The 21,134-nt window shown below is 56.2% G+C and overlaps 1 protein-coding gene across 3 annotated transcripts in view; it reads right to left on the bottom strand.

Moving 5' to 3' along the window:
* CHD5 (chromodomain helicase DNA binding protein 5) overlaps window positions 1-21,134 on the bottom strand; it is a 65,551-nt gene that overhangs the window by 3,678 nt on the left and 40,739 nt on the right. For 2 of the 3 annotated variants that reach the window (XM_082398662.1, XM_082398664.1), the window contains 21 exons: window positions 20,713-20,830; window positions 19,238-19,362; window positions 17,947-18,178; window positions 17,651-17,761; window positions 17,226-17,398; window positions 16,522-16,696; window positions 15,968-16,060; window positions 15,679-15,767; window positions 15,238-15,371; window positions 14,668-14,812; window positions 14,123-14,282; window positions 12,000-12,079; window positions 11,623-11,755; window positions 6,027-6,116; window positions 5,258-5,395; window positions 4,880-4,988; window positions 3,119-3,251; window positions 2,497-2,692; window positions 1,191-1,354; window positions 962-1,076; window positions 803-856 (listed from right to left, as the gene is read on the bottom strand). In XM_082398662.1, coding sequence (XP_082254788.1) covers window positions 849-856; window positions 962-1,076; window positions 1,191-1,354; window positions 2,497-2,692; window positions 3,119-3,251; window positions 4,880-4,988; window positions 5,258-5,395; window positions 6,027-6,116; window positions 11,623-11,755; window positions 12,000-12,079; window positions 14,123-14,282; window positions 14,668-14,812; window positions 15,238-15,371; window positions 15,679-15,767; window positions 15,968-16,060; window positions 16,522-16,696; window positions 17,226-17,398; window positions 17,651-17,761; window positions 17,947-18,178; window positions 19,238-19,362; window positions 20,713-20,830 — 2,721 coding nt within the window. In that variant the 3' untranslated portion in view covers window positions 803-848. The remainder of the gene's footprint in view (window positions 1-802; window positions 857-961; window positions 1,077-1,190; window positions 1,355-2,496; window positions 2,693-3,118; window positions 3,252-4,879; window positions 4,989-5,257; window positions 5,396-6,026; window positions 6,117-11,622; window positions 11,756-11,999; window positions 12,080-14,122; window positions 14,283-14,667; window positions 14,813-15,237; window positions 15,372-15,678; window positions 15,768-15,967; window positions 16,061-16,521; window positions 16,697-17,225; window positions 17,399-17,650; window positions 17,762-17,946; window positions 18,179-19,237; window positions 19,363-20,712; window positions 20,831-21,134) is intronic. The other variant, XM_082398663.1, reaches the window with a different exon arrangement.

Here is a 21,134-nt window from a genome sequence, read left to right as displayed (position 1 = left end):
ATGGCCAACTGACACCAGGGGGTCCCCTAGCCCAGACCTCCCAGCCTCGGGCCACGGCCACACCCGGGGCGTGGAGGAGGCGGGGACCCCAAGGAGCAGCCTGTCTGGAACCGCCCCACCCCCGAGCCTCCGCGCCGAAGCAGAGGTTCTGATGGGACACACAGCTTAGCGGGGGCTGTCAGCGGGGCGGAGGCGGCCACAGCAGACTGGTGGTTTCTCAGGACTCAAACCCTCTCCCAGCCGGTAACACTGAGCCGCACACACGCTGGGCCACCCTCCTGGTCCTCTCCCAGCCGGTAACACTGAGCCGCACACACGCTGGGCCACCCTCCTGGTCCTCTCCCAGCCGGTAACACTGAGCCGCACACACGCTGGGCCACCCTCCTGGTCCTGGGCAGGGGTTGGGGGGAGGTGACGTCCCAGGGCATCCACCACCCAGCAGGAAAGCGCAGGCAGAACGGTGGAGTCAGGGTTCCAGGCTGGGGGCAATGGTCCCTGACTCACTGCCGGGGTCACGCACGCACACCAACACACCGGTGTACAGAAGCACGCGTGTACACAGGGGAGCACACCCACGTGCACCTGCCCTGCCGTGTGCTGCCCCCCCAGCCTCCCGGGGAAGCGTCTGGAAGCCTAGGAAGACACACCGGCCCCAAGACGGTCCCCGAGCGTGGAGGGGCGAGGCCCCCGGGCCCCAGGGCCGTGAAGAAGCGCAGGGACCAGGGCCTGTACTGGCCTGGCCTGACTCGCCAAGCCAAGGAGGGACAACAAGGGACAGCGCAGCACCCACGAGTGGCCTCACCTCCACTGGAAACGAGCCCGGCAGCAGAGGGAAATCTCGGGGACGGCTAGATATCTGCGGCAAAGAGAGGAGAGCTCGGCTTGCCTGGGGCGGCGGGGGGCCGGCTGGGGCCCCGCGGGCGCCCCTGCCCATGCCGTCCGGAAGCAGACGGGCACCTACCGGTCACATAGGGCCCCAGGGGCATCTGGTTGTAGTTGACAATCCCTCCCGGTCCAGGGCCCCGGAAGTTGGGCCCAAAGTTGTTGCTGTACATCTGGGAAGAGCCGAAAGCGCCCTGGAGGCAAGGACTCAGGTTTAAAGGTCCAAGTCCCACGCCGGCCCGAGCCCCCACCCAGGGCGCCCAGGACGTGCGTGGGGGGCTGGGGCCGGGGCGCAGGCCGGGCCTGACCTGCTGGATGGTGGGGTCCCCGGCTCGGTTGGTCAGGCGGCTCAGGATGCTGCGCTCTGACATCTGGAGACGGGCGGCCACCGGGGGGATGCGGGACAGCATGGAGGGCAGGCGCGTCACATCCGCCTTCATGTCGCTCAGCAGCTCCTCCAGCTGGTTCAGGACTGGGGAGGGAAGGGGAGGCGCGGGGCGCGGCACCCAGGCGGGCACTTAGCTACCAGGCTGTGTCGCTGTGTTACTGCACCCGCGCAGCGGACGCCAGGGGGCGCCCTTCACCCGGCCCTCCCAGCCAGCCAAGCAGAGCCCCGCCGGCTGCTGGACAAGAGCCCAGTTTTCCCAGCAGCTTCTCCCGGGCCGAGGGCTGCAGAGATGACAGCCAGGAACCCCGACCCAACGCTGGGCTTCCCCCCGGGCCCTCAGCCAGCCTCCTGGCTCCCGGGGAGGCCTGCAGCACTGGCCACTGCGGGGGACAGGGTCCACGCCCAAGGCAGAGCAGCCTCAGGAAACTTCTCCCAGGCAGCGGGGGCCGCAGAGTCCAGGGACCCTCACGTGAGCTTGGCTCACCCCCGCCCCCTAACCAGCCTGGGAACTTCCTCAGGATTTGGAGCACGAGGGTCAAGGATGTGAATCCCGGGAGACCTTGGGCAGCTACTTCACCTCCCCGAGCACCGACTTTAAAACGGGATGAGAAACCTCACCACTTAAAGATATTACAAGGATTAAAGAGAGAACGTAGTTAAAGCACACTGTCACAAGTTGGGAGACTGGGACTGACACAAACACACGACTACATATAAAATAGATAACTAACAAGGACCTACTGTACAGCACGGGGAACTCTACTCTATACTCTGTAATGACCTGTATGGAAAAAGGATCTAAAAGAGAGTGGACATATGTATATGGATAACTGATTCACTTTGCTGTACACCTGAAACTAACACAACATTGTAAATCTACTCCAATAAAAAAAATTTTTTTTATTTTTAAAAAGGTCCTCTCCTCTTTCACTAAAAAAAAAAAATAAAAAAATAAAACATGTTGTCAAGGCTCGATAAACGAGCTTGTACAACTTAATAGTCTTCTATGTCACCTACCCGCCGCCCAGGGCCTGCATGGCGCTGACCCTCCGAAAAAGGCTAGAAAAGCAAGGGCCTCGCTTTCCCCACAGCTAAGAGCAGAGGCTGGATGACAGCCTGTCCCATCTAATGTCCTGTCCCCAGCCCCACGCCCACACCTGTGGCTATGGAGCCGCTGGGCAGGAGCAAGGCGGGTGGGCCCCCCTCCAGGGAGCGGGCTCGCTCACCCTTGTGCAGGACGGCATTGGCAGGCTTGTTCCCGGCGAGGGACTCCTTGGAGAGGTGCTGGTGGCTCTCGGCAAGGCACTCCACCTCGGCCAGGCGGGCATTGAGGGCCATGGCGGGGTGGTTGGGGTCCTGGGTCATGTTGAGGTACGCGGCCCTCCGGAGTTGCTCCTCGATGACCAGCGCCTGCTCCAGCAGCTGAGGGGGCAGGGGGAGGAGAGCGACTGAGCGCTGGCCTGGCCCCCCTCCGCCAGCACCCACCCCCGCAGGCCAAGGCTCTGGCGGAAAGCAGGGAAGGAGGACACACACCCTCACGCGGCTGTCCACCCTCTGGGCCACCCCTTAGAGCCCGCCCCAAGCTGAGTTCTCTGCACCCATCACTCAGGGCAGGGACACTCGCCCAGGGGGGGTCTGGCCCAGTGCAAGGACCCAGCACCTGTTCGTTGATTGACTAAATGACTCCCTTTCCTGGACAGTCTGGCCCGCATCCGGATATACAGGGTGGGGGGTTGCTGCTCGCTCATTTCTTTGCCCCAGACTTTCATGTAACTTGCCCCAGACCTTCATGTAACCGGCCCTCTTGCAGCAGCCCGCCCCCAGCCTCTGGCCCTGCCAAGGACTGACCTTGAACCTGCGGGCCAGGAACTTGTTCTTCATCTCCAGGTAGTTGCCCTTGTGGATCTCGGACTTGAAGGGCTCATTGAGGATCATGTATCTCGGGTCGTTCTGGATGTCCTGCCAACGGGCATAGCCGTGCCTGGGTGGGGCACCGTTAAGGGCAAACCTGGCCACGGGGTGGTGGGCGGGAGACCAGCCCGGGGTTCGGCGCCCTGGCTTTGTGCTCTCCAGATAATTAACCTTGGCTGCAAGATGAGCACGTCGACAAGGGTGACTTGACAATCAGTGGACACCGACAGGGGCCCCCAGGAGCCCAGACACGGCACCAAGCCTTCATCAGATAAACTCCTTCATCCCCAAAACCCAGAGGATGGAAGCATCCGAGTCCTAACCCCCAGCACCTGTGGCTGTGACCCTATTTGGAAATAGGCTATTTCCAGGTGTAATCAGATTAAGAAGGGGTCATCCCGGGAGAGAGTGGGCACTAATCCAGTGACTGATGTCCTTGTAAGAGGAGGAAATTTGGACACAGAGAGACACCCAGGTAAGAAGGCCATGTGAGTGACAACAGAGGCAGAGACTGGAATGGTGCAGCTAGCTGTAAGCCAAGGGACGCCAAGGACTGACAGCCTCCACCAGGAGCTGGGGACAGGCAAGGAAGGGGCCTCCGCTAGAGCCTTCAGAGGGAACAAAGAAAAACAGCACAGTTTTCTTGCCCAAAGTCCCACAGTTAGTGAGGGGCAGAGTCAGGATTCGAACCCAGGCAGGCTGGCTCCAAGCATCTTAACCTCCACAACTGGGTCCACAGGCCAAATCCGGCCCACAGCCTGTTTTTGTAAATAAAGTTTTATTGGAACACGGCCACACTTGTTGGTTAACGTGTTGTGGCTACTTCTGCTACCATGGCAGACTGGAGGAGTCCTCTGCAAAGCCTGAAATATCCACTCCCTGGTCCCTCCCAGGAAAGGTCTGCCGACCCCTGATCTACAACTTTCCACCTCTTGTTATAATAACCAGCCCCACTCCAGGCCGTCATGAAGGCCGGCTTTGCTGGGTGGCTCCCCCCGGGTAGCACTGTGGCCCTCTCCTTGTCTCTGGGAGGTCTGTACTCAATGTCGCCTTCTCTGACCTTCCCACATTACAGGCAACCCCCACCCACAAAGCTCCGTTTTCCCATCCTCCCTTTATCATGTTCCTTAAACCCCACACTTTGCTAATTTATGCTGTTCACCATCTACCCCCAGTAGGATGTGAGCTCCAGGTAGACAGAGATTTGGGCCTGTTTTGTTCATGGCTGCATCCTCCGTGCCTGGCACATGACAGGTGATCAGTAAAGATGGAATTGAAGAATGAACGAATGAATGAAAGCCTTCCTAAATGGTGAAGCACCCTTCAGGTGTCATCAGTGGGAGGAGGTGAGGTCTGTATCAGGTAGGAATTAGGAGCATTGGTTGTGGAGTCAGATGGAAGGGCTGTGTGTCCCTGAGCAAGTCACTTGGCCTCTCTGAGCACCTGTTTCCTCCTCTGTGTAACGGGGATCGTAGTAGTGACCCTTTGGGAAGGCTGCTGTGAGGATGGAGTATTGAGTATAAAGGGACACGCTACAGTTATGATCACGGTCACTGTCATCATCACCAGGAAAGGGTCGCTGGCACCTGGTTAGGAGCACCAGCCCCTGACTCCTCATCCCACAAGCCCCACACCCCTCCCTGAGGTCCACAGAGGAACAGACCAGGGTCCTGCCCAGCCCGGCTTAGCCAAGGATACGTCACGATGCCCGCCAGCAGCCAGTAGTCATGGCGCCGGTGCCAGATGTCGTAGATTTTCCCCGAGGACACAGCAGCACGTTCCTCGTTCTGCCACAGTGTGTGTAGCTCTGGGAAGCCAGCCAAGGGGAGCAGAATGAGGTGCCCCCCAGCCCCCACAGAGGTGGGCCTAGGAAAGCCTCTCCCTCACTACCTACCATCTCCCCACCCCGAGAGGTGCAGTGTTCCAGCGTTACTAGGAAAGGTCATACCGTGGATTTTTGTCAACCATTCACACGTTAGTATAACATAAACATCTGCCCAGACTCCTGGGACCCACCATCAGGAAGCCTGCGACACAAACAGGCACTGCTCTCTGCCCACGGCCCCACCCCAGTACCTGTGAAGCCCCCATCTGCAATGTTGAACATGAACTTGAACTTCCCGATCTTGTCCTCCCTCTTCCCCTCCTCATCTTCCTCTTTGTCACCATTTTGCTGTGTTTCAATGGGCTCCTTCTCCTCGGCTTTGGTGTCATCTGTGGGAGGACAGACCCACCTTCATCTATCCATCCCAAAGGCACTGCCCAGGGGCCTCTTTCCCCCAAGCACTGGGGACCCAAAGGCAAGCGGGAATCACATCTCCCCACCCGCAAGGGGCTCACTGCCCAAAGGGATTTGAAACAGACAAGCCAGCAGCCCCCTCTCTCCATCCTGAGCAGGGAGGGCTGCTCCAAGCCTGAGTGTCCCTCCACCAAGTCAGGACCACCTGGGAACAGGGGGGATGCGGGGGACTGTGAAAATGCAGCTTATGTTGAAGTAGGGCAGTGCCGCCTTGGGGCTCTGATCTTGGGACAACCGTTCCAGAACATTCCAGCACTTAGAAGGACACAGGCTGCCTGCTGAACCCCAAATGCTCTAGGCCAAACTCTATGACCAGTTCTCCTTCCCTCTGGTGGTGGCCAGGGCCACAGGAGGGGTCAGGAGAGAGGAGGTGGAGGGTCTGTCCCCTGAGGGGCTGGCGAGTCCAGGCTCCCACCCAGCAGCTCTGATCAGGGCCTGGGGCCAAGGGGACGGTACCCAGGAGGCTGCAAGAGGACCAAGAGGTTCCAGATGGTTCCCTCAAGAGACCAAGGGACACAGGACAGAGCACATGCAAGAGCCCCAAACCTGGCCTGAAATCACTGCCATCGCCTCTGCTGTGAATCAAGCTCAGCTCCAACTTGTCCAGAATCTTCTCCTTCTCAGCAAGCACTTCTTCTGCAAGACAAAGTGTGTTCACAGAGTGGGGAGGGGTCCGGAAGGGCAGAGGAGACTCCAGGCTGGTGGCTTCCCAACAGTGCTTTAGCCGTGCACGGAATCCTCTCCATCATCTTACTCAGAAGCCCAACAGGTACCATCAGGGAGGGTCCTCTGGGGAGGCAGGGTGGGGGCGGGACCTCACCCCACCCACCCATCCCAGCAGCACCCTCCCCCCAAACTTCTCACGGCACAGTCTCCGAACCCTCCCTACCACAGTGATAACCAGAGGACTCAAAGTTCTGGCAACATGTCAGGGCTTCGTTAACACAAGACCCCTCTTACAGACACCCAGAAATGTCAGGCAATATCTATCACATTAAAAAAACACACGGGTGGGGCTTCCCCAGTGGCGCAGTGGTTAAGAATCTGCCTGCCAATGCAGGGGACACGGGTTCGATCCCTGGTCCGGGAGGATCCCACATGCCGCAGAGCAACTGTGGCCCGCGAGCCACAACTACTGAAACCTGCATGCCTAGAGCCCGTGCTCCGCAACAAGAGAAGCCACAACAATGAGAAGCCCACGTATCGCAACGAGGAGTGGCCCCCGCTCGCCACAACTAGAGAAAGCCTGTGCACAGCAACGAAGACCCAACACAGCCAAAAATAAAAACAAACAAAAAAATAAAAAAATAAAAATTAAAAATTAAAAAATAAAAAAAAAAAACCACACGGGTGCACTCACAAGAAGAAAAGGAAATTGCCAGGTGCCATAAATGAATGGAAACTCAAAGCTCGAGAAGCATATGCTGGGGGCCTGGGCAGAGGGTGACTGGACACCAGGAAGAGGTCTGGGGGGCTCCAGCTGTTTCTCAACACCAGACAGGAAGGATGAGGCCACAAGCCCCAGAGATGCAGAGAACTGGAATTAAACCAGTGAACCAACACCCTCCAACTGCTGTGCTCTCTGCGAAAGAGGGAAAGTTCCATCCGCCAGCTCATGGCCAAGCTGAGAAAGCCTGGCTCCCACATGGAATCTAGGGGGCAGAAAGCCCCCAGTGAGGGTCCAAACCCAACACAAAGGCATGCAGGCTGTGGAATCTGAATTGTGTCATAAAGACTGGTCCCAGACCAGCCAAGTCACTAGTGAGACCACGAGGCCCTGGGCTTCACGGAAATAGAAGGGGAGACATTTCCTGCTACCCAGGAATAACATGGGTTCTCATGGATAAAACAATCTCTGATGAAGATGCACCCAAACGAAACTCAGAAGACAATACCCACAGCCAGACAGAGAGAAAAAAAAGGAAGAGAATCGTAAGAAAAGACAAATCAAAAAAAAAAAAGGAAGTAGAAAAAGCCAGATAAAACTTCTAGAAATGAAATACATAATCACTAACATTTTAGACATCTCCTTGCAGATTTCTAAGACATCCTCACGACTTCCTGGCCCTGGAGAACAAGCCTTGTACATAGTCGTCAGGACTGTGAATGTGATGGATCCTACTCCCCTGAGAAGGTCATGCGATGAGGCACAGGTGATCTTAAAAGAGGGAGATTATCCAGGTGGGCCTGACCTCATCACACCAGCCCTTTAAAAGCAGAGTTTTCTCTGAATGGTCACAGAAAAGGACGTCAGAGATCTGAAGCCTGAGGGGGACTGGTGCACCATTGCTGGTTTGAAGATGGAGTGAGCCCCGTGGCAAGCAACGTGGGCAGCTTCTCGGTGCTAAGAATGGCCCCCCAGCTGAGAGCCAGCAAAGGAGGCCTCAGTCCTCCAACCCCAAGGAGCTGAAGTCGGCCAACAGCAAGAATGAGCTTGGAAGCAGATTTTCCCCCAAGCCTTCAGATGAGAACTCGGCTCAGCCAATGCCTTGACTTCAGTCTTGCAAGTCCCTTGGCAGGGAACCCCGCCACACCACCCCAGACTTCTGACCCATGCAACTGTGGGCTAATACATGGGTGTTGCTTCATGCTGCTAAATTTGTAATCATTTGTTTTGCAACCATAGAAAATAATACAAATGAATAGCTGTATAAAAGAAAGTAGGAACTGAAGCTAGATCTGAGGATGACTCAAAAAGCCTTGCAGAGAAACAGGAAACAAAAAAGTAAAAGATGTGAAAGACACGTCCGCCTCCCTCTTTCACAAATCTTGTACCTGCTTTCTTTTCTTCATTGCATTTGGAGTCTGTTATTGAACAAGACCTACTTGTGCTTATTGCTGATCACCTGGGTCCTCCAGTAGAATACAAATTCCATGTGAAGGCTTTGGCTTTGGTTCACTGTCTGTGTCCCCAGAGCCTAGGACAGCCCCCAACACACAGCAGGCCTTCAATATATATTTGTTGGGTGAATGAATGAATTGATGAGTAAGAGGAATGCCAGGAGAAAATAAACACAATGGGAGGAAAGATAACATTCAGCGAGGGAATGACTGAGAATCTGCCCATAACCGATAGAAGACACAACACTCAGCTTTAAGAATCACAGTCAGTAAGAAAAAAAAAAAAAAAAAGAATCACAGTCAGTCACAAGCAGGATAAATAAAAATTTCATTGTTGTGAAATTGCACATGACCAAAGACAAACAGAGTATCTTACAAATGGTCTTTCCGTGTTAGGAAAGATAGAAAAGGCAGGTTTCCTACAAAGGAGCAGCAATTACCCTGAGAGCAGCCTTCTCAGCACAATGGAAGCCAGAATACAAAAGAAATAACATCTTTAAGTGCTGAGGGAAAACCCCTATCCCACCTCGAATTCTGCTATTATTCAAGAAAAATACAATAAGATGTAAAGGAAAAATAACACATAATGAGAGAATTTGCCATCCACAGAAATTTGCTTAAAGCACCACTGAAGGGTGTATTTTGGGAAGGAGGACACTGAACAAATCAACAATGAACAAACAAGCAAACACAAAACTTTTAGAAATAAGCAACAGCACGTGGAAGATGAAAAGGGAGTGCGTCAGAGCTAAAGTTGCCTACAGTCCTTATAGTATTCAGGAGGTAACATGTTAAAAATTTAAGAGTACAAAATAGAATTGACTGTAAACCTTCCAAAGAAGTTGAGGGGAAAAGGGGAAAATAGAAAATGTGATCAATCCAAGAGATGTCAGGAGAAAAAAGAAGAAAAGGCAAGGATGATATAAAGCACAAAATAAGAGTAGAAATACATCCAAATACCTAGCTATTACAATAAATGTAATGAGATTAAATTTGCCAGCTAAAAGGTAGAGATTATATGATTAGATTTAAAACAACAAATCCCACCATATACTGTTTACAAAAGATATACCTAAAACTTAATTATACAGATAGATTAAAAATTAAGAAATGGAAGAAAATACTTGCAAATCACCATATCTGATGTGGAACATGTATTATAAAGAACTCTTATAACTCAATAATAAAAAGACAAATAACCCAATTAAAAAATGGACAAAAGGATCTGAAAAGACATTTCTCCAGCAAAAATGTACAAATGGCCAATAACACTTGAAAAGATACTCAACATCTTTACACAGAAGGGAAATACAAATCAAAACCACTTGAGCTATGACTTTTCACCCACTAGGATGGCTATAATCAAAAAGAGAGATAATAACAAGTGTTGGCCAGGATGTGGAGAAATTGGAAAACTATACACTGCTGGTAGGAATGTAAAGTGGTGCAGTCACTGTAGCAAACAATCTGGCAGTTCCTCAAAATATTAAAGTTACCATACAATCCAACAATTCCACTCCTATGTATATACCCAAGAGAACTGAAATCTATGTCCACACAAATACCTATATACAAATGTTCACAGCAGCATTATTCATAATAGCCAAAAGGCAAAATAACCCAACTGATGTTGGGTTAGTCCATCAACTGATGAATGGGAAAATAAAATATGGTCTATCCACAGAGTAGAATGTTATTCAGCAAAAAGGAATGAAGTTCCAATACATGGTACAAAACTGATGAACCTTGAAAACACTGTGCTTAGTGAAAGAAGTCACACATAAAAAGGCATATATTTTATGATTCCATTTATATGAAATGTCCAGAGCAGGCAAATCCAAAGAGACAGAAAGTAAATTAGTGATTGCCACAGGCTGTGGGGAGGAGAAAATGGGCTAATGGGCATAGGGTTTCTTTCTGGAATGATGAAAATGTTCTACAATTAATTGTGCTGATGATTCTACAACCCTGTGAATACATAAAAACTACTGAATGATACACTTTAAATGGGTGAACCGTATGGAATATGAATTATATCACAATAAAGTTTTTATTTATACTTTTAAGTAAAAGGATAGAAAAAAATACACCAAGTATGGGAATTCCCTGGAGGTCCAGTGGTTAGGACTCTGCGCTTCCACTGCAGGGGGCCCAGGTTCAATCCCTGGTCAGGGAACTAAGATCCCACATGCTGCACAGCATGGCCAAAAAGAAAAAAAAAAAATACACCAAGTGTATACTAAACAAAAATAAGCTCAATCCAAATCAGCCTAAATGAACCTTAAAGCAAAAAGTATCAGGAGGGATAAGAAGGTTATTCATAATAAACAGAAAATTATAAAAAACCTGAACCAATATGCACCTAACAACCCAATCCCAAACTATACGAAACAAAATCTGGCCTTACGATGACAGAGACTAACCCACACTCACAGTGAGAGATTTTAACACAAGTCTCTCAGATGTGACTGATCAAAGCAAACCAAAAATAAGTAAGGATATAAAAAAATCTGAACAACATAATGATCTAATGCATATATTTAGAACCTTACACCCAGCAATGAAAGGACAAACATTCTTTTCAAGCACACGAGTATTTACAAGATCTGACCACATTAAGCCAGAAAGCAGGTTTCAACAGTATCATATAAAAACAATATCATACAGACTCATGTGTTCAGACCACGAGGCCACTGATTCAGAAATAACTAATAAAAAGATGTAGCCCGGGCTTCCCTGGTGGCGCAGGGGTTAAGAATCTGCCTGCCAATGCAGGGGACACGGGTTCGAGCCCTGGTCCGGGAAGATCCCACATGCCGCAGAGCAACAAGGCCCGTGCGCCACAACTACTGAGCCTGCACTCTAGAGACCGCGAGTCACAACTACTGAGCCCGTGAGCCACAACCACTGAAGCGTGCACGCCCTAGAGCCCATGCTCCGGAACAAGAGACGCCACCGCAAGGAGAAGCCCGCGCACCGCAACGAAGAACAGCCCCCACTCGTCGCAACTAGAGAAAGCCCGCGCGCAGCAACGAAGACCCAACGCAGCCAAAAATAAATAAATAAAATTATTTTTTAAAAAAAAGATGTAGCCCAATAACCCCCAAACTGTACAGCAGGAAAAGTTAAAGCCCACATGCAGAGAACTGAGCCCCTGGCTCTCCCCTCACCCTGGGACCTGTGGTGCCAGGACAGAGCGATGCACAGCCCACCACCCGGCCAGGCAGAGACGGGGCAGAGGGCGGCCTGGCTGCCCTCCTCTGAGCCAGGCCTGACGCCGCATCAGGGTGGAAGCCCGCACCTTTCGGCAGCTGCTCGGGGGAGGGCTGGGCCTTCTCCGTCTCCTCCAGTCGCTCCTCTCGGGCCCTCTCCTTGCCCTCCGAGTTCTCGTGCTTGTCCTCACCCTCCGCTCTGTCCAGGGCAGCTGGCAGGGCCTAGGGAGGACAGACTCGGGAGCTGCGGGGCCTGGCGCCTCAACAGGAGTGGAGGCAGGGGAGGGGTGCTGGGCTCGGAACCCACTCTCCCGGCTCCCACTGCTCGCTCCCAACCCGCTCCCCAGACACAGAGGCTCGAACTTGGAACCAGGGGGCCTGAGTGACAGCTGCCTGGGCAAGGCCTGAGAAGGTCCCCAGACCCACCCCCACCCCACAGGGGCCCAGACACCTGCATCTTCCATACCTGGATTTCTGGGGGCTTCTTTGGCTTCTGCACCCCCAGCTCCTTCTCTTCCAAGTAGCCCAGTTGGGCTTCCATTTTGTCTGAAAGATCAAGGGAGACGGGGTGAGACAGGTGAGCTGGGGCGGGGAGGGGGAGAAGGGCAGAAAATGGGGCGTCAGAGAGGATCCCGGGCCCGGCACCTCCAGAAGGACAGGTGAACCAGGTGAGCGAGAGCACCCAGGCCAGGCCTGCAATGTGAGGAGCGTGGGAGGACCCTGGGCCCAGTGAGGCCAAAGCCAGGGGCCGACAGGACGGAGCTACATGCGGGGGTGGGGGGCCTCCCATCTGGAAGCAGGGAAGTGAGGTAGGTGGAGGCCCAGACTAGGAGCCAGGACGGCTGGGTGTGGTCCCGGCTTTCAGGCTGGTTGACTGGCCACGTGCCTCCCCCACGCTGAGTCAGTTCTTGATCCTGCAAAGGGCCAGTGACCCACGTGCTCTGAGCAGCCCTGGAAGGTGGTCACTATCCTGGCTCCACATCACGGATGAGAAAACGGGGCCCGCAGGGTAAGGGACTTGCCCACGGGCACACGGGTCCAGGAAGTAAGCTAGGCATGTCTAGTAAACTAGAGGGCACTTGTGCCCCGAAGCAGGACATCCTCAGAGGCGCTGAGCCTCTCGGGGCCTCACCTGTCACCTGGGATAGGCAGGACGCCCCCGGCCTGAGGGGTCTGACTGAGGGAAGAAGATGCTTTGCCCAGATAAACACACAAATCACCAAAAAGGCAAATAACCCATTAAAGAAGGACAAAGGATCTGAAACAACATTTCTCCAAAGAAGACACACAAATGGCCCAGAAGCACATGAAAAGATTCTCAACATCTTCAGCCATCACAGATGCAAATCAAAAGAGAAATGCAAATCAAAAGAGAGATGCAAATCAAAACCACAACGAAACGCCCCTTCACACCCACTAGGATGGCTGTAAGCAAAAAGTCAGATAAGTGCTGGTGAGGATGTAGAGAAACTGGAACCTCACACGTGGCTGGTGGGAATGAAAAATGGTGTGGTCGCTGTGAAAGTCTGGCAGTTCCTCAAAATGTTATACCATGTGACCCAGTGATTCCATTGCTAGCTATACGCCCAACAGAAATGAAGACACTTGTTTTCAGTTGAACACAAAAGTTCAAAGCAATGTTACTCACAATATTATCCACAATAGCCAAAAGGTAGAAACAACCCAAAATCCATCAGCTGATGAGTGGATACACAAAATGTGGTGGATCCAAACAATGGAATAGTATTCGGCCACAGAAAGGAATGAAGTGCTGATACCCTACAACGTGGATGAACCTGGAAAACATTATGCTAGTGAAAGAAGCCGGGCACAAAAGGCCACATAGTGTATAATTTCATTTACATGAAATGTCCAGAATAGGCAAACCCATAGAGACGGAAAGTAGATTAGTGGTTGCTGAGGAAGATACGAGGAGAAGGAATGTGGAGCCACTGCTAATGAGTATGTGTTTCTCTTTGGGGTGATGAAAACATTCTGGAATTAGAGGCAATGGTTGCACAATCCTATGAATCTACTAGAAACGACTGGATAATACAGTTTTAAAGATGGAACACGGTGGTGTGTGAACTACATCTCAAAGCTGTCATTTGGGCTTCCCTGGTGGCTCAGTGGTTGAGAATCTGCCTGCCAATGCAGGGGACACGGGTTCGAGCCCTGGCCTGGGAAGATCCCACATGCCGCGGAGCAGCTGGGCCCGTGAGCCACAACTACTGAGCCTGTGCGTCTGGAGCCTGTGCTCCGCAACAAGAGAGGCCGCGATAATGAGAGGCCCACGCACCGCGATGAAGAGTGGCCCCCGCTTGCCGCAACTAGAGGAAGCCCTCGCACAGAAACGAAGACCCAACACAGCCAAATAAATAAATAAATAAATAAATAAATATTAAAGGTGCTAAAAAAAAAAAAAAAAAAAGCTGCCATTAAAAAGAAAATCTCTCAGGGGAGTGACACTTCTGCAGCCAGAAGCTTTGGGCGGGGAGGGAGGCCAGCCCTTGTGGGATGTGGGGAGGACGTGGGGTCTCGCCACCTCCCGTGACCCAGGTGCCCTCCCCTGCTTGACACAGCCCAGACCTGGCAGGCCCAGCGGGGCAGACAGAAGGTGGGCAGGGCTGGCGGGCACTGGTGTGTTGGGATCCGAGGAGATGACCTCGCCTGGCTTCTTGCCCTCGGGCCCCTCAGGGATCAAATCCGGGGTGCTGTACTTCCCATTGACGTGCTCAAACTCCTGAACCTGGGGCAGGTGGGAGGGAAGCAGGGAGGGAGGTGGTCGGAGCTCAGAACTGAGGGCCTCAGGGCAGCCCGTGGGACTGGGGGCGTCCCAGGCTTGGGGTGAGGCAGAGGTGCCGCCTCCACCCGAGGCTGGCCAAGCCACATGCCCTTCTGACTGCAAACTCCCCTGCCAGCCCCTACCCCGAGCCCGGCCCCACCTGCCATCCCGGCCTCCAGTCCCCACCCGCTCCGACTTCCCCACCCAGAGAGGCATCGTGGGTCCATGCCTCTAGCCTGACTCAGACCCTGGAAAGCCAGGCACTTGCCCTCTGCCTGCTGACCCCCCAGGGGCACACCTGGGCCGTGGTCGGCCACCAGGAAAAGCCCAGCAAAGGCTACTCACCCACCTTCTTCCTAACTAGTGACATGACCCCGATGCGCGTGAGCACGTGCTGCCTGGAGAGGCCCTCGCGGGGCACGCCGTCTGCGAAGGTCTCCGCGCCGTCAGCCCCCGGCTCACACAGGTGCCGCATGAAGAGGGACACATAGGCTCTGGGGTGGGGGGGACCGGGGCTCAGGGAGTGGGGGGCCGGCAGGACCCCCGGGGGACCTCCTGGCTGGAATCATCACCCGTCGCCTGCTTCCCAACCAGGCCTGGCTGGGTCAGGCCCCAGGGAAGGACAGAAGAGGCCCCCCGGGCAGGGGACCCTCCTGGGACGGCCCTCGCCCCAGATAACCCAGATCCTTCGCGCTGCCGTTAACACCAGCTGCTCTGGCAGAGGGGACTGGTCAGCATTCTCTGCCAATGAGCCCTGCCCAGGCCTGGACCCCAGGCACGCCAACATCGGACAGCAGTGAGCTCTCCGGATGCCCTTAACCCGGCGGAGACGCCACCCATCGTGCTGGCTCACCCCGCCGGAGCCTGCCCGCTGCAGGGCGGGCGGCCACGCCCCGGGCCACCGCCTCAGCCCCTTTACCTAAACTCCTTCTCACTCTTCCCGCGAAGGTCCCGCACCAGCCAGTGGGAGTTGAAGGCATCCTGGGGGGGCATGCCCCAGCGCATGATGGCGTTTAGAAAGGCCTTCCGCTGTCGGGCGTTGAAGCCCAGCACCTGGGCCGGTGGAGATCAGGGTGAGGGAGCGGGGAATTCAGAGATGTGGGAGAAAAGCACAGGGAAGGGAGGGGCACAGAGGAGCAGGGGTCTCCAGCGGGGGCAGGACCCAGAGGGGCACGGCCCAGACCAGGGCCTGTCCCAGGCCCACCTCTACTTGGCACTGACCCAGCGTGATCCCCCGGCCCTCCCGCCCCTCCTCCGCGCCCCGGGAGTGGCAGCAGCAGGGAGCTCTTTGCTCTGAAAGGGGATGAGAGAAATCTGGGGAATGGGAGCTGGGAAAGCGGGGTGTGCACGCAGGCCCCACCTCAATGTTGCCGCCGACCCGGGCGAGAAGCGGGGGCAGGGGCTTGTCCCTGTCGCTCTTCAGCTGCCTCCTGGATTGTCGCCGTCCACCTGGGGGAGCAGCCCGCCACGACCCTTCAGCCGGGCCTGGGGTCCTGACCCAACCCACCCAGCAGCTCGCCCCAGGACAGCAGGCCCCTCAGGACCCACTCTGGAGGATGGATGCTTGTCCTGATGCCCCCAGGGCGCCCCATGCCGACCACCAGCTCCCCGACACACCGCCTGGGCCCCGGCCCCGCGCTGAGACTCACTCTGCCCTTCCGGCCTTTCTTCAAAGTCCTCGTCCTCGTCCTCGGATCCAATGGAATATTCGGACTGGTTGTCTGAGAGCTCGTCCTGCCACTCTGTGGGGGGTCAGGCAGAGGGGTGCAGGGTGAGCTGTGCAAGCAGAAGCCCACCCGAGCCCCCCACACCCAGGGGCACACCAAACCCCTACACCCCAGCCCGAGAACAGTGACAACGAAAAGAGCCCTCATGTACTTCCTGTGAGCTCCCGTAGAATCCCTACAACCCTACACTACATCCTAAGACCTTATACCATCGTCGTCCCTATTTTACAGATGGAGAAACTGAGGCTTGCCTAAAGTCACACCACTAGCCGTGAAGTCACTGAACCACTACCCATCTTGTTCCCCCAAATACCCAACACCCCACACCTGCCCCGGAGCACCCTTTCTCCGAGAAGCTCTCCCCACCGCCTCCCGGCTCAGGCCACTCCACACGGCTGCTACTCTCCCACGCCCAGGGCTTCCCGCCACAGGGATGCCCTCCCCTCCGGCACGATCCTGCCCGCCGGGACACGCACCCTGGTCCTCCTGGGAGGCGTCGTTGTAGTTGACCTGCTTGCGGATGCGCTTGCCCTTGCCCAGGTTGCGGGCCAGGTCCTCCTGCTGCTGCTCATAGTGGTGCCGGAGCAGCTTCTCCCAGTAGTCGGGGTCCACGTTCTCCTCCTGCTTGATGATCTCCCGCTCCACCTCCTCCTGGGGACGCAGGTGCCATGGGCTCCGTGAGGGCGGGGCCAGCGCGCATCTCCGCCCCAGGAGGCCTCGCTGCCTCTATCACATCTCACCCTCTAGGGGCTCAAGGAGGAACTGGAAAGCCTGCCTACTCCAGGAAGCCTTCCCTGATCACCCCCAGCCCCACATGTTCTTCCTCTTCCTGCTCCTGCCGCAGTAATTCATTCATTCATTCATTCATTCATTCACTCCACAAGTATTCCCTGACCTTGTGCCAGGCACTGGGGTATAGAACAGAATAAGCCCCACCCTTGTCCTCAGGAGGCCCCCAGTTTCAAAAGGAAAACTGGCACGTGGAAGAATAATTAGCACCCAGGGTCCGCGTGGAGGGTGGAGGGCCCACTCAGGAGAGACCAGGGAGCCGGCCTTCTGGATAATCGGTTTCGGAGCGTAGATGGAGAAGCTGCAGTAGGGGTGCGGCCGCAGATCGGTGGAGCCGCTGAAGGGAGGGGCGTGGTCACTGAGGGCGGGGCCGAGGAGGGGCGGGGCTTACCACGCCGTCCTCCTCGCGCACCACGTACTGCGCCACCTTGAAGGAGCTCAGGTATTCATTCATGTTCTGCAGCTCCGTGTCGTCCGTGGCGTCCTGGTTGCGGTCCAGCAGCTTGGAGATGGCCGCATCATCGTAGTGGATCACACTGCTGTCCTCCACGTCCTTGTTGTCGCCTGGGGGCAGACAAGGTGCAGAGCTGGGGGACCCCCACCAGAACAGATTCCAGACAGTGGCCCTTCCCAGTCCCCTCGAGGGCTTGCAACAGAGGAGCATGGTGATCAGAGAATGTAACAGCCCACTGCCCGCTCAGCTATAGTCCACAGGCAGGGGAACCTGACAAAATGGGTTTGGGGGGCCCCCTTCCTCTCCAGGAGAAGCCATCCGGGGTACAGGAGGTCTGGGGGCTGGGCTGGGTGGGCCCCTACCTGGCGGGGTGCTGCCGTGCTTTTTCTTCGCGCTGGCGGCCAGGGCTCCCCCTTTGGAGGACTGGACATCAGGGATGGGCGTGGCGGGCCTCTGGCCCTGAGACATCATGCCTGTAGGACAGAGGTGGGGGGCCGCAGAGCTGGGGGGGCAGCACCCAGAGATGCCACCCTGGCCCCGCCCATCCTGGCCAGGAGAGGGGAGCAGAGGTGGGAAAGGCTGCACACTGGAGATGCCCTGGGAAGGGAGTGTCTCGAGCAGGACCACCCCCCCGTGCCCCGGCACCCGGGATACCCACCCTCCACGTCGTCCTTGAAGAGCTCCTCCGTGCCGAACTTGAGGATGTCGTCCAGCTCCTGCTTGGTCATGGAGCCGGACTTGGAGCCCAGGCCCGGCCGCACCACCAGGTGCGTGAGCATCATCTTGCGCTTGGCCACCTGCGTGATGCGCTCCTCCACCGAGGCCCGCGTCACGAAGCGGTAGATCATCACCTTCTTGTTCTGCCCGATGCGGTGGGCGCGGCTGAAGGCCTGCGGGCGACCTGCAGCTTAGCACCCATGGCTCAACCGAGAGAGGGCCGGGGGCTCAGGGCCAGGCACCGGAGGGCGGAGGGAGGCATGCACGTGGGCTCCTGAGCGCGCTCTGCGTGGAACCAGCTGCCTGACCGCCCGCGGAGACGTGAGTGCACCAGGGCAGCCGTGCTCGCGTCCCGTGTGGCCTCCTGTGGGCCGGGGCGCCTGTGCAGACGGAACTCGGGGTGACTGCAGGTGTGCAAGGCAGCGGTGTGAGCGGCAGTGTGGCCAGTGTGCCTGACGTAATGAAGCCACACGGGGCTCTGACGGTGCTCATGCCGAGACGGGGGCTGCAGCTCCCCGGGAGTGGCCACTAGTGGGATGCACAGCCACCCTGCGAGGACAGGCTGTGCTATGAGGACATGCCCGGGGATTTGCGCGTGAGGTGTCCGCGTGACGTGATCCGGTGTGATTAGATCTGTGGGGGTGACTGTGCACGGGTGCACACACGTGTGCATGAGACATGAGTTTGTGTGTGCGCCCCAAGAGTGTAAAGTGTGTGCGTGCCCGGCCCTGCCCCGAGAGGGGTGGCCATGGACAGCAGAGTGTGTCTCTACTCCCACCACCCCTGCCCCCCAACCCTCCCATCCTTCCTCACCAGCCCCATTGCCCCCGCCTCCATCTCTTCCTCTCCCCACCTCCACAGGCCTTGTCCCCTCAACTCTATTTTCCTGTTCCTCCCAAACTGGCCCCCTCTGGGTCCCAGGACCCCCTCATCCTGCCCCACTCCACGGCCTTGACCCTAAGACTGATGGGACAGACCAGGGGTCATGGTCACACAGATCGCTGCGTGTTCTTGGACACATCCCCTGCCCTCCCTGGGCTGTTTCCTCTTTTGTACAATAAAGGAGCTGGAGGGGCTCACCTCCCAGGTCCCTCTTGGGGCTGGGACTCCACGAGGCGGGTCCAGGGAGAGGTAAAGCCCTGAGACAGTCTGTGGGGGGAGGGAGGGAAAGCCCACAGAGCCAGGGTCAGCGAGGGGCCCTCTGAGAAGGTTCTGGTGTCAGGGCCACACACCTGGATGTCATTGTGCGGGTTCCAGTCTGAGTCGTAGATGATGACCGTGTCCGCCGTGGCCAGGTTGATGCCCAGGCCACCTGCCCGGGTCGAGAGGAGGAAGCAGAACTGCTGGGCCCCAGGGGCTGAGGAAGAGAGGTGGGCGTCCAGCGGGGTGAGTGAGGGGCACACCCAGAGGGGTAGGGGTGGGGACAGGTGGATGGCAGACGGGAGAGCTGGAGGGGAGATCGGGGCAGGGAGGGCTAGAACTGTGACCCCATCACAGGCAACAGTGGCCTGGGCTGTGCTCAGGGAAGCCGCAGGAGGCCTGGGGCCCCGGGCGGGGGGACAGAGCAGCCCACCTGAGCCCTATGGATCCCCCAGCTCTGAGCCCTGAGCCAACAGGATGGAGCCAGAATGAGAAGGAACCAATTTTCAAAGCCCAGGCGGGCAAAGAAGAAACTGCAAACAGCCAGCAAATACGGGCAGAGCCCCTGAGGGTCAGGCCCCAGGGAGCCCTGGAGAACTCGGTCCTTCCCGCCCTCACAGCTCCCCTGCCCGTGATGCTGTCAGAGCAGCCAAGGAACACTCAGGGTCACAGCTCCAGGACCCAGGCCGACCCTCTGGTCAGTGCCCACTGTGGCAGGACAGCTGGTTTTGAGGCCCATCAGGGCCCTTCCCTGAGTGACCTGGGACTGACCACGGCACCTACTCGAGCTGCAAACAGGTGTCCGATACTCCTGATGCTTCCCACTCAGACGTGTGCTGGGGCCGCATCTAGATGCTGAAACTGCACAGGAGTCGCTGCTTTGGGTTTTGGAGCCGTGGGACCCCAGCCCTGTTCTGAGGGTGGAAGGCGGGATGCAGCCACAAGCCCCAGGGAAAGAGAGCTCATCAGCACTTGCTGCAAACCTGCCACTAAAGAGGTGCTGGACCACTTCCCCCTCCAGAGGTTTCCTCCACTCCAGAGCCAGCTCCTGGCCTGCCCCCCTCACCTCTCCTTCCCAGGCAAGCAAGAGAGCAGGTTGGAAGTTTGGGCCTGTGTGGCCCTGCCCTTCCCTCTGTCCTTCCTCTAAGGGAGCGCTGCTCAGCTCTGGCCCTCCCCGCAGCCTGTGTTCCGGGGACAGGCCCCATCCGGCCCTGCTTATAACTGGAGGTTTAGCTGGTGTCCATACCAGAAGCCCACAGGTGCTGGCCAGACCCTCAGCACCGGCTTCATTTAGTAACAGAGGGATTTTCCTCCCCTTCTGCCTTCCTCCTTGTCTGTTTCTCAGCTCTGAGCAAGTGTTATCTACTGGCTTCTTGCACCCCAGCAGGCCCCTGGAAAGTTCCACGGAATGAATCCCTTTTACCAGCTATTAGGACCTAAGGACTGGTCTGCTTTCTTCGGCCGTTTGAGGAGCAGCTACCCTGACCATGAGTTGGGTGGTCTGGCTAAGAGCCTAGCGTAGGAGGAGAGGCAGACGGGGCCCCGGGATGGGGTGGGGCGGGGGTACCGTTGAATCTGTCAATCGCCTCTTGCCGGAGGCCCCCGGTGATGCCACCATCAATCCGCTCATATTTGTAGCCCTCATACTCCAGGAAGTCCTCCAGGAGGTCCAGCATCTTGGTCATCTGCAGGGGACATGGTATGCCTGAGGCACTGCCGCAGAGCAGGGACCCCATGACAGGTGGGGGAGAGGACAGAACAGCCTGCTGAGTGGGGAGACAGGTGGGACCCAGGCAGACCTGATGCAGGGCCATTCTCTGAAGAATGCAGCCTCCAACCTCAACCCCCGGAGCCACTCCATCCCCCACACCAGCCCCACAGCCATCTGCCTAAGACACGGCTCTAAGCACGCGCCTCCCTGCTCTCTCCTCACAGGATAAAGCCCCAAATCCTCACCTTGGCATTCCAGGCTTGCAGGATTGGTGCCCA

Source organism: Balaenoptera borealis (genome assembly GCF_965194805.1).
Source record: "Balaenoptera borealis genome assembly, chromosome: 1".
Taxonomy (NCBI): domain Eukaryota; kingdom Metazoa; phylum Chordata; class Mammalia; order Artiodactyla; family Balaenopteridae; genus Balaenoptera; species Balaenoptera borealis.
Note: the sequence above shows the minus strand (reverse complement) of the source record. Positions and strands in the feature narration are given on the sequence as shown.